General features: G+C 36.8%; 1 protein-coding gene across 1 annotated transcript in view; it reads right to left on the bottom strand.

Moving 5' to 3' along the window:
- The window catches only part of LOC111147328 (collagen type XXVIII alpha 1 chain), a 149421-nt gene that overhangs the window by 101430 nt on the left and 35197 nt on the right, over nucleotides 1–12794 (bottom strand). Inside the window, exons 12-13 of the mRNA XM_022503319.1 lie at nucleotides 3201–3269; nucleotides 1993–2061 (exon numbers count right to left, since the gene is read on the bottom strand). Coding sequence (XP_022359027.1) covers nucleotides 1993–2061; nucleotides 3201–3269 — 138 coding nt within the window. The remainder of the gene's footprint in view (nucleotides 1–1992; nucleotides 2062–3200; nucleotides 3270–12794) is intronic.

Raw genomic sequence — 12794 nt, forward strand, 5'->3', positions numbered from 1 at the left:
ATGTGTATATATATATATATATATATATATATATATATATATATATATACACACATACATATATAAAATTATATCTATATCCAATAGTATTCAATTATATATATTTTATCTCTCTCTCTCTCTCTCTCTATATATATATATATCTCAATTTCTTTATCCACTTATCCATCAATGAACATTTAGTCTGATTCCCTATATTGGCTATTATGAATAGCAATGAACATGGGAGTGCATAAATGTTTTCAAGTTAGTGCTTTTATTTTCTTTGAATAAATACCCAAAAGTGGGATGGCTGGATCATATAGTAATTCTATTTTTAATTTTTGAAGAACCTCCATATTGTTTTCCACAGTAGCTATACAAATTACATTTCCACCAACAATCATGAGGGGTCCCTCTTCACATCCTCAGCAACACTTGTTATTCTTGTATTTTTGATAATAGCCATTCTAACAGGTATGAAGTGATACCTCATTTTGATTTTGGTTTGCATTTTCTTGGTAACTAATGATGTTGAGCATCTTTTCATGTACCTGTTGGTCATCTGTACACCTTTGCAAAATATCTATTTGAGTCTTCTGCCTGATTTTTAATTGAATTTTGTTGTTGTTATTATTGAGTTGTATGAGTTCTTTATGTATTTTGGATATTTTCAGATATATGATTTGAAAATATTTTCTACCATTCAGTAGATTGTCTTTCTATTTTATTGAGGGTTTTCTTTGATGTGCAGAAGCTTTTTAGTTTGATGTAGTCCCAACTTGTTTATTTTTTATTTTATTCCTTTTACTTTGGGTATTTAAGACATCATTGCTAAGACCTGTATCAAGGAGCTTACTGCTTAAGTTTTCTTTTAAGAATTTTATAGTTTCAGGTCTTACATTCAAGACTCAAATCTATTTTGAGTTAATTTTTGTATATGGTATAAGATAGTGGTCCAGTTTACCCAACACCATTTATTTAAGTAAGACTCTCCTTTCCCCATTGTATATTCTTGGCTTCTTTGTTGTAAATTAATTGACAATACATGTATGATTTTACTTCTGGGCTCTCTGTTCCATTAGTCTGTGTATGTTTTTGTGCCAATACAATACTCTTCTGATTGCTATAGCTTTGTAGTATATTTAGAAATCAGGAAGTATGATGCCTCCACTTTTGTTCCTCTTTCTCAAGGTTGCTTTGGGTATTCATGTTCTTTTGTGGCTCTATACAAATTTTAAGGTTGTTTGTTCTGTTCCCATGAAAAATGCCATTGGAATTTTGATAGGAATTCCATAGAATCTGTAGATTGTTTCAGGTAGTATGGACATTTTAACAATATTAATTCTTCTGATCCAATCCAGTTGTGTTTGTATGTATCTCAGTGAGTAACTTACTGTTCTTTTCTGGGAGAAAAATGATTACTTGAAAAGTTAAGAGCATTTCTATACTAGGATAGTCATGTTTTATTCATTTCTTCTTCAGATCTCTTTTAATAGAAACACTTTCATTCTCTTCTGCAAAAATAGTGAACTTCACAGCTACATAGGCTAGAAGCTGCAAATAACACAGGTATTACCTGTCTACCTTCATCAGTCCTAGCTTGAGAGTATACTCATAAGCTAGGTAATGAGCAATGTCCTTATTCTCAATGATTTTCTCATTGCTCCAGGAAAGTCGGTACAAAATATAGACCTTAGACCTAAATCCAGTTCTCCTACCCCGCAGGAGATTTTGACACATGAGATCTCTTTTCTTCTTGGACAAGCTGATTAATCTTTTAAGAGATTTTAGTAAGAGACAGCCAGTTGTACATATCATGTGTGTCGGGGGGGGGTTCTATTTCAAGTGTTATGAAAAATAACACTTGGATCTGGCCCTTGCATAATTATTGTCTTTTGTTATCCCAAAAGATGCAACATGGGCTTAATTTAACCATTTAGTCTAAGCACAAAGGGCACATAAGAACTGTATTTGTCCTTTTTATTCCATCTAGAGTTTCTTGCTACTTACTGGCTGGCCTGGCTCCCCAATGCCAATCGGTCCTGGAGCCCCTGTTCTTCCTTCCTGACCTCTTTCCCCCTAAGAGAAAGAAATAATCAAATGAAAGTTTGAGTTTTTAGATAAAGTATATACATAGCACAAGATACTCTGGAGATTTCAACAAAGATATATTCCAAAATACTCAAGCTTTTCACATTCATAAAGATAAAAAAAAAAAAACCATTTTGGAGGAGGAGAAATAGCTTGAATTTAAGTGAACAAATTACTCTAAAATGCTCATCATCCCTTCTTGTGTAAGGGCAATACACCAATTTTAGCTTTCAGAAACTTGTGTGTGTGTAGTAATTGGCAGGCTGGACTGCATTAGATTCCTTTGAGTTCACTGAGAGGACCAAGCTAACAAAGCTTGTGCTGCTCCCTGCTCCTCTCACCACCATCCTGGATTGCCACCTCTCCTGTTCCATTTTACCCCTCCTTTCAGTTCCGTTTCACCCTTGGTCTCTTTCAGAATCTTTGTCCAATTGCTCTGCCAATACGACTCCACCTTCCCTGGAGTCTCAGCATGCTTATTGTTTCAACGCTATCCATGGTGATACTTGATGATACCAGAATAGCCTTTTTTGTACTGCTCTCTGTCTTAGTCCTGCACCGAAGTCTTACTGTCCCAATGACGTAGAAAAGCCATTTAAAGTAAGCACTTATACTCTGTGACATCCTGCATGATGCACCCAGAGTACTCCGGGGTGTTGGGTGTCGTTGCACTTTCTAGTTCCCTACAAACCTTTCTATCAACACCTACCTCTTCAGTGTTACGTCTTTCTGGTTTCTGCCCCCTCTCTGCTTCTTTAACATGAACAGGTGATAGTTCATATGTTAACATATTTCACATCCCAATATCACTTTTGCATTTGCATTTTGCATTTAAATTTAACATTTAAATTCCATGAAAACTCAACAGAACTAGATGTATGTTGGCGAGAGGGTGGGCATTTGGAGGCAAGACAAACTTTTCATTTCCATCAAATAAAAAAAATACATTGATTATTCTTGTGGCAACTGCCCCAGTGTCCAAACCAACCACCCAGACGGTAAATACCTTCTACAGGCAGCCTCCTTGTCTCTAGAGGGCAAAGCTGAGCAGAGTTCACATCACAGCTTCCCCAGCCCCTGCAATAAATTCAGTACTTATCAATGGGGAAAAAGACAAGAATTGTTACCTTAATTCCTTGCTGTCCAACACCAGGGGCTCCTGGAGGACCATAAGGACCAGGGGGACCTGGTTCACCCTGGAGGAAGAAACAGTTATGCATTAGGTCAACTCAACAGTGTTTGTTCAACAGCTCTTAGATGTATAGTGATGCTGTAGGAGCTTTGAGGGCAACAGTGAAATCTAGGATGTAGTCACGGCCCTGAAATTGCTTACAATCCAGCTGGAAGGACAATATAGACCCAGGATTGAATTAACCACTGCATACAGTGGGCACAATATCTAGGGTCCATGAAAATGTTTCCATATTGATGTTTAAAATCAGAATAAAAATTTTAAAAAAATAATAAATATATAACAATGAATCCAGTCTGGATCAAATTTGTCTTTCTGCCAACACAGTAGTAATACATAATTTTTAACATTGTTTTATGGAGAAAGAAGCCCACAAAAACAAAAGTTTTAGGATCCTGCAGCCCTCACTTGTTTGCTCAACAGGTCTTTATTATGTGCTTCTGACAGACACCTTTGTTTCCTACCCAATGACCATCCCCTTTCCTCTTTCTATTCCTGCTATTAGAAACCTGAGCTATTCACATCAATAGAAAGGTAGTCTTTACACTCAGGGCTGTAGAATGAATGATAATTGGTTCCATGCAAGTCTAGAATCTCCTTTCCTTTGCCCCTGGTTGGCCTTGTGGCTCAGTTCTAACAAATGAGATATGGGGACGTTATTCGGTGCAAAGAGAAAGTTTTACCTCTGCCTCTTCTTTGCTAGTTGGAGATATGATAGCTATCTTGTAACCACGAGGTAACAGTCTCTCAGATGACTGCCAACCATTGTAAAGGACTATGCAGAAAAACATTTTGAAGTGTCCTAGCTCCGGGAAACCTCACTGAACTTAATCAAACAAAACCTCATTGAGCTACCTACCTTCAAATCTTCTGTTTACTAAACAACAAGAACTCTTATGGTATAAGCCACAATTAATGAAGATGTCAGTTACAAGAAGCCAGAAGTATTTTCAATTAATAGTCTGCTATGTGGCAGGCCCATCCTAGAATTCAAGCATCACAGAACTAAATGAGACGGAAGCACTCAAACTTCTACATTTCATAGGTGAGGAACCTGAGTCCCAGAGAGGTTATGTGGCCTGCCCAAACTCACACCTCAATATCACCCACAGGTACATGGCAGGTTTCTCAAATTTCTAGTCATGTGGCATGTTGATAGGAGAAAGGAGAGTGATTATTGATTACAGTTTCTTTTTTTTTTAATTTTTTCTGTTTACCAAAATAATATACCTTCATTACAGAAAATTTGCCATATATTGAAAAACATGCACACAGAGAAAATTTTAAATTATCTATCTATAACTACTACTAATTTCTGGTGCATTTCCTTCTAGTTCTTTATGTACACACATACCTCTAATTTATGTGAAGGAAGATTTCTGAATACTCTCTTGTTTGAGTTAATGAATCCTTGGTATTTAAATTTTCATCCAACTTAGAGATTTCTCTTCATCCTTATATTAATCAACAGTAAAATGAAATAAGAAGTTGAGACAAACCTTCTCCAGATTGAGGGGAACAAAAGAATTTTCACCAATGTTAAAGCCTCAGTTTTCCCTGGAGGCTTGTGATTTTGAAGAGGACTCTTAGTAATGTCCTATTGATATGGTAAGGGCATTACTTTAAGGAAGTCTGTGGACTTTATTCAGTTACAAAGGGGAAAGAGAAGGGTCAGAGTCAAATCAGCTCCCCCAAAAGATATGCCCAAGCTCAAAATTATAACAAAGAAAACCTGTCTCAAAATCACTTGATTATGAGTTTAGGACACCTTGGAACTTGGGTGAATTGGATCTAAAGTTACCTTCAGTTCATTCTTTTAAGTATAAGTCAATCTGGTAGATAAATCAACTTGAATTTTCTTTTTAAAATTCAAAGTTGTACTTATTTTTCTATGTATGTTAAATTTTCTGGAGAAGCCAGATAGTTGCCCTTCTTCTTTTTCACATGTTCTTGGCCATGGACTTTCTCCACAAATAATATCAGACATAAAGATTCTCCCAAATGTGAAGCTGTTTTCTTGATCTCAAAGTTTAAGTGCTAGAGAATATTTAGTTTCCTAATTTAGATTCCAAATTTTCACTTCAAAGAAACTTTTCCTTATAATTTCCTATGCCACAGTCTTGTCAGTTATATTGCGTGTGGGTGACTGTTTCCATCGCTTAAGGAACACCAAGCACTTACTCTGTGACCAGTAATGAAGTAAATACAGAGAAGTTTACGACATCACCCCTAACCTCAAAGGACCAGTTTAAGAGATAAAACACACCATTAAAATAATAATAACACAAGGCCTTAAGTTCCTTATTGTATTCATTCCCTGTCCCTTTTATATTAGTTTGGTTCTGTAATGGATCAGAGGCTTTTAAGTATTATATTATATTATATTATATTATATTATATTATATTACATTATATATACATAGTATATATTTGGAGGAGAGTTGAGTTTTTTAAGTAGTGGAAGCTCTGCCCTACTTAGTACTTTTCTGTATGCTTGAATTAAAACAAACAAGAGCACAGGTTGGTGAGAAGTTTTCCTCCAAATATGGACAAGGAACTGGTTCTTTTGTTAACTTGAAATATGTTAATCAGCAAAATCAGTAGGAGAAGCAATTGTCTTGCTCTTAAGCCCATGAGCTTCCTTTACCTTTGGTCAAGCACCAATAGCCATGGAGCGATTTTTCAATACTGCTTTTTTAGAGAAGGTATAGGAATCTAAGGGTTATAGAGGGATCACTTTCCCTACGTTAGCACAGCTCAGTAGCAACATATCTTCACCTTTCAGTTGTTTAAATTTCTTTCTCAAGAGCTTAGCATCTCAACATAAGGCCTACAGACCAGCATTGGCCTACAATTAATCTTTATCCCGTTCATACTTCTCCCTTCCCTTTCCTACAAAGATTCCCCAGGTGATAAAGGAAGGGGTCCTGATTGTAACATACCATCACTTGGTAAGACAGAACAGGAAGAGAAGAATCACACTCTACTCACAATGATTTTCTAGAAGTTCGCCAAGGCCATATTGCCCATTATTCATACCCCAACCTTCACCAGTAAGTACAAACACACAGAGAGAGGTTGAATGGCCCCAGTGTTACTTGTTATTTCTCTACTTCACTTTCTTTAACCATCAGAAGCATATCCAAAGAGGACTGAGTTAAAGTGGATAGCCCTGGAGGGGGTTTGTTTCTCATGACCTCTATATGAGTGTAAGCATAGGTAGGGATATTGAGGAGGTTAGGAAAACCACCATTTCCTCAGAAATTAAGGATGTTTGTGCTATGGGCCTTAACATTGAAGGAAGCCAATGTTTAATAAAACCCAATATTTCCAAGCACTGCCCTGACACTTTGTGTATATTATGTCACTCAATCTTCTAATAATCTTAGGAAATGGGTTTCTTTCCTTATTTTATGGTGTGGGATATAATCATCACTTTTTAATCCATTTTTCACCATGCATGGAATCACAGGGGAAAAAAATGGCTTTTTTCCCATTCAATCTAGTTGAATCCTGGCTCTATAATTTACTAACAGTTTGAGTTCTGCAAGACCCCCATATGCAAAATGAGGATAATTATATCTACCTTGCAGGGCTGCTGAGAGGATGTGAGATATTGTCTATAAAACATCTAAGTCATAACTAATCACATGATAGCTGTTTAATATGTATAGATTCAATTTTTATTCACCAGACTTTCATTGAGCACCACCCTGGTACTGAGTACCCAGTTACATAATTATTGACATAAATCAGACCTGCACTTTGTAGACATTTACAATCTGGCTGGAAAGACAAATCAATATAGAAGTAAATATGAGCATGTGAATTAGCTATGATAAAGATATTAAGAGAGAATGTAAGACTATGAGGCACAAATGTTTAATTCTACCTTAAGGAATTGAAAAATTTCATATAGCAGAGGAGATATTTGCTCTGAACAAAAAAAAGTAGGAATCATATCTAATCTGATAGAAAAGAAGAGGAATAGAAGTTCAGGAAAAGGAAAGAGTATGAGGCATAAAATGATATGAAAAGTTCTAGGGACAATAAGCAGCTCTGTGGGCTCAAATGGACAAAAATAAGGCAACAATAGGGTCACTGTCTAGAGTAGCACTGTCCACTAGAAATATACAATGAGCCACATATGTAATTTTAAATTTTCTATCCACATGAAGGAAGTAATAACATTTTATTTAACTCAATATATCCAAAATATTATCATTTCAGCATATAATCAATATAAAAATATTATTAGTGATTTTATTTATCATTTAACACGTGTCTTTGGAATCCTTTGTATATTTAATAATTATAGCACATTTCCATTTAGACTAGCCACATTTCAAGGACTCAGTAACCACATGTGGCTACTGTATTAAATAGTGTTTGAGGAGGCCAGAGGCTCAGGTCAGAACCATGGAGAGTACCAACAATTAAGTGGGGTGGGAGTGGAAGACCACAGAAATGTCCTGTGAGGAGTTGAGGAAGACAGTGGCTGAGAAAAAGAAATGGGAACTCCAAAAATAGTGTGATAGAAGTCAGGAAAGAGAATTTCAAAAGGAACTCATCATCTCCAAATACAAACTCCTACTCCTCCCCTCACAGTCCCGATCATCTTCCAGCATTCTCTGTCTCAGTGAAGAGCACAATCCCTCCATGAGTCAAGCCAGAAGGAGTCATGCTTGACACCTCTCCCTCCCTTACCCACCATGTGTAATGCATCGCCACCGCTTTTCCATATGTCTTCTAAATCTCTCTCAAATCCATCTACCTCTTTAATCCTTTAACATGCCTCTTTAGTCTACCTCAAAGTAAGATCACCTCTTTTTCAGACTACAACAAAGTCTTTAGTACCCTACACACATCCATCATAGTACACTTTAATTTATTCCTCCCTGCTGCCAACGTGATCTTTTAATTTTAGTTTTTTTTTAATTTTTTACAAATATTTCATTTATTAATATGAGAGAGAGAGAGAGAGAGCCAGAGAGAGAGAGCCTGAGCAGTGGGGAGAGGGAGAAGCAGCCTCTGCTGCTGAGCAGGGACAGAATTTACCTCTTCTTGAATAATACAATTATAAACAATGTAATCACACTTTGGGGTCTTAACATTAGAAAGACACTTTAGCAACTTCTTTTTTTTATTCCTGATGCAGGGCTCAATCCCAGGACCCTGAGGTCATACCTGAGCCAAAGACAGACACTTAAATGACTGAGCCAACCAGGCAACCCTTAATTTTAGTTTTATCTTTAATCCAAGTGAAACCATTTAAGGACCTTCCCTTTGCTCCTGGGGGAAATACAGAGCTCATTATAAGACTTGTGAGCCCCTGCATGGTGTGGTCCCATGGGCTTTCCAGTCCCTTCTGTAACTAGTTGCTTCTTCACTCACCACCGTAGCAACATTAACCTTTGTTCAGTTCCTTGTACTTGCCAGGCTCCCTTCTGCCATATGATCATAACACATGCTATTCTATCTATATGGGGTGTTCTTACCTTCCTTTTTTCCTGGTCAACCCTTACTCATCCTTCAAATCTTATTTTAAGCAGCACAGCTTCAGAGAGGGCCTCTCTGATCAGGTGAAATTCCTATCCTAGAGGTATTGATAGCACCATTTTCCTCTTTTTCTAAGTATTCATTATAATTACAACTCCCCCTAGATTGTTGGGAGGATGTCCTGTGACTTTGCTCAGTTTTGCACTGTCAATACTTAGCTAATTGATAACATTCCGTCCACCATTCAGGCAGCAAACACTTACTGAGCAGCAGCTTGGGAGCTGGTACCATGCTAGCTGCTGGAGGAAACCGGAAACAAAACAGTTCTCAGCTGAGGGGGTTGGGAATCTGGAGATGTTCCTTTGGAGTTCCCTCTGATTTAGTTAGGTTTTCAACCAAAAGTAGCTATATATAAATTACATAGTGATATCAAGTACCTATTACACACAGTGTCTCCTGCAAACTTACCCAAATAAAATTAAACATTTTCTTTTCAGCTGAAGGAATAACAAATTCCTAAGGTTACACTGTATGGGAAGTCAGCTAGGAGAACACAACATGCCTTATTCCTGGCATCAGCTCTAACCAAAGTCAACATCTTTCCTTGCCCTAAGATAACAAATAATGAGTGGTTGTCCAAGACTCTGAATTTTTTGAGGACAGAATTTACCTCTTCTTGAATAATACAATTATGAACAATGTAATCACACTTTGGGGTCTTAACATTAGAAAGACACTTTAGCAACATCTTTTTTTATTCCTTCCCAAATAAGTGTAGCACCAACTGTAATATTTTAAGTCTTGTGACAAACATTCTCATACTTTCCAAATGGAGGAAAATGGTGGATGAGCATGCTGCTTAAAACAGGATTTGAAGGATAGGTGCGGAATGATTTGAGTACAGCCAAGATACAGTCCTAGCTGGAACTAGGTGAAAATGTAATAAAAATTGTAGTATTATACCAGATTTTAATAACTCAACTCATTTTCTTGATTGCTATTGGATTAAACCACATGAAGTTAATATAACATTCAACCATGATCAACCCATAAAAAAGATATTCATATGGTCAACCTATTAGGAAAGTCATACTTCATATATAATAAAATCTAAGGAACTGTATGTCATTGTCCCTAAAAGGAAGGACTGCTTAGCAGCCCATCAGGAGAGTTTTTAAGAATCTCAGCTCGGGTGGACACTCCTTGGACTTTTATCGCAATAAAAAAGCCTTACCCTTGGAATTAACTTAATATTCCCTGTTGCGATGCTTTTGCAATTTACTTGAATTGGGGACATTCATGTGATTTTTTTTTTTTTTTAATTCTGACATCCCTCTGAAGACCCTGCAGTAACTGATTCAGTTCCACGTTAGTGCCCAGCTTGACTGGGCATGTGGGTTAGACTCAGCACTTTTACGTTAGCAGCATTTGGGGCTTCTTGATCCATCAGAGTTTTTACCTTGGCAGTCTCTGCGCACATGCATGTACGCATGTGCACACGCACACACACAGCGGTGTACCCCTCCTGCTGAGAACCGTATGCATCAGAGATTTGGGAATGAAAATCATCTGCCTTGAAGCCATTGGCTGACATACCACATGTTCTGGCAGCCAGTTCAAGTTGTCACTATCAGTTTTCTCATGTCAAATGAGTTAATAAGCTCATTTAGAGTCCTGGTGGGCAGATGTGCATGTAGGTCAAAGCCCTTTCCACAACAACAATTGCTGGATTACTAATGATTTTTTTCCCTTTAATTAGGCCCAGGACAGAAATAGCATTTAAACTTTGACATCTCCAAAGAGAAAACATTCACATAGTTTGGCAGCTTGGCTCCAATCTTCATTCAACAGATATGTATAATTAAAATTGTAAAGGGATTCTTCCCTTTACAAAGGCATCAATACTGAGCAGTCACAACCTTGTTCAAAGTTGTTAGCTGCCCGGGGAACCAGAAGGCCCATCATTGGTTTGAGACAATTGGAAAAACTGACACGTTCAAGTACTCGGACTTAAAATGCTTTAGTGAAGCAAAAAAATAGTCATTCTGTGAAGAGATCCATAACTTTAAAGTTTTTCTCCTTGATTAATTCTCTATACTAGGAATTGTTGATTCCTATGTATATTTCACTTGGTTTGCGTCCCATCAAGTTAAAAGGAATTATATCCTATATAAAATCATGATTTTTTTTTTTTTAATGGTTGAAAGCAACATCATGATGTCAGGAGATTGTTAGATTTCTGAATTGTGTGAGAGCTGAAATAAAACTATATAGCCTGTTTGTTTGAGGAGGAAGTTTAAAATTCTTCATAGTTGTTCCTATCTGTAGTGTTGAACTATTTCCAAACCATAACTGAAATATTGGATACATTTAGTGAGTTGACCTTCTAAAGTTGCAAAACTAATGTTGAGTCAAATCAGGTATTTAAATAATGAACAAAACAAGAATGTATTTTTAAAACTACTAAATCTTCATTAATGGTAATTCTGTTCAAAAATAGTGATGTTATAGAAAACATGAGACTTTAAGTTGTATATTTGAAACTGTAAAAATAAATAAATAAATAATAAGTTCCAAGTCTTCTTGCCTCTCTTAAAAAAAGTGGAAGTATAGGGGCGCCTGGGTGGCTCATTTGGTGAAGTAGCTGCCTTTGCCTCAGGTCATGATCTCAGGGTCCTGGGATTGAGCCCTGTGCTGGGCTCCCTCCTCAGTGAGGAGTCTGTTTTTCCCTCTGCCTTTCCCTCCACCCTCTTGGGCTCTCTCTGTCTCTGTCTCTGTCTGTAACTCAAATAAATAAATAAAACCTTTTTTAAAAAGTGGAAGTATAAGAAAACATTCAGTTATTGAATGCAAGAAGATTTTCATGGGTTACATCAACACTTTTCTCTTTCCCTTTATTATCCCAATATCTTGGAAAAATGGTCAGAATTCCTAGCTATTGTATCCTTCTCCTCTGTCACCTCCCCAAGCTCTCTTATCAAAATCGCTTCCTTAAAGATTCCTAATAATTTCAAAGATGACAAACTAAATGACTCTTTTAGGTTTTTGCCTGTTTGACTTCTCTACAGTAGGTGTTGACAACTCATTCCATTTAAATACTCATTCACTCATTCATTCAGCAAATACTTCTTTGTTGCATATAACAATTTTTTCTCTCAGATGTGACAGTGGTGCTCCCGACCCACATTGTCACTGCATCTTCTGCCTTGGATTTTTTTTTTTAAACAATGAAGGATCTGCACGTATTTGTCCAATTCTCCTGTCAATGGTTCATATCTGAAAGAAGGCTAGCAGTGTTTAAAGGAATAATGCATAGAAACAAACAGGAAATTACCAGCTACCAAAAATATGTGCATGGGCTCTCCCCATAGCTATTATAAAGGTTGACAACCAGCCCTCTTTTTATTTTTATTTTTTTTCCAGCCCTCTTTTGAAAATTGACCTCTTTTCATGGGGCATTTTGAAGAAAGCCGGATGTTGTGTAGAAGTGTTCACTATGTTTATAGTTTTAATTTTAGGATTTGTACATTTAGTTTTTATTTATTAAACTTCTTCAGAAGAATACCAGCTACATGAAAAATACATACTGCACTTGGAAACCTCAAGAAATTAGGTGAAACCTTGACAGAGTTAGAGAATGAGGAATAGGGATCCAAGAATCATGGTGTGGTGCAGAGGCATGGAGTGGTCTAACTGATGTGCCCGCACTCCTCTTGAAGCGTGGATCCCATTTATTCATGGATATGAGGTCCTTTGTTCATTTTGGATGGATGGATCAATGTTTGATTCACTGGAGATTATTTACCCTCACTATATCTATTTATTAAACCAGACAAGACTGATGCTACTCTCTGTTGTGGTTTTTTTGTTTGTTTATTCATTTTGTTGTTGTTTTTGTTTGTTTGTTTAGTCACCTCAGAAGTAAAAGTGAGTTAAGACAAAGTCTCATACATAAAAGGACTCTGAGTTTCTCACACTTGGTTGTAGTACAAGAAGAAAAATCTTAGAGGATAAAAGCCCTGCAGAAATA

Source organism: Enhydra lutris, unplaced genomic scaffold (genome assembly GCF_002288905.1).
Source record: "Enhydra lutris kenyoni isolate GAN:26980312 unplaced genomic scaffold, ASM228890v2 scaffoldscaffold16, whole genome shotgun sequence".
Classification (NCBI taxonomy): domain Eukaryota; kingdom Metazoa; phylum Chordata; class Mammalia; order Carnivora; family Mustelidae; genus Enhydra; species Enhydra lutris.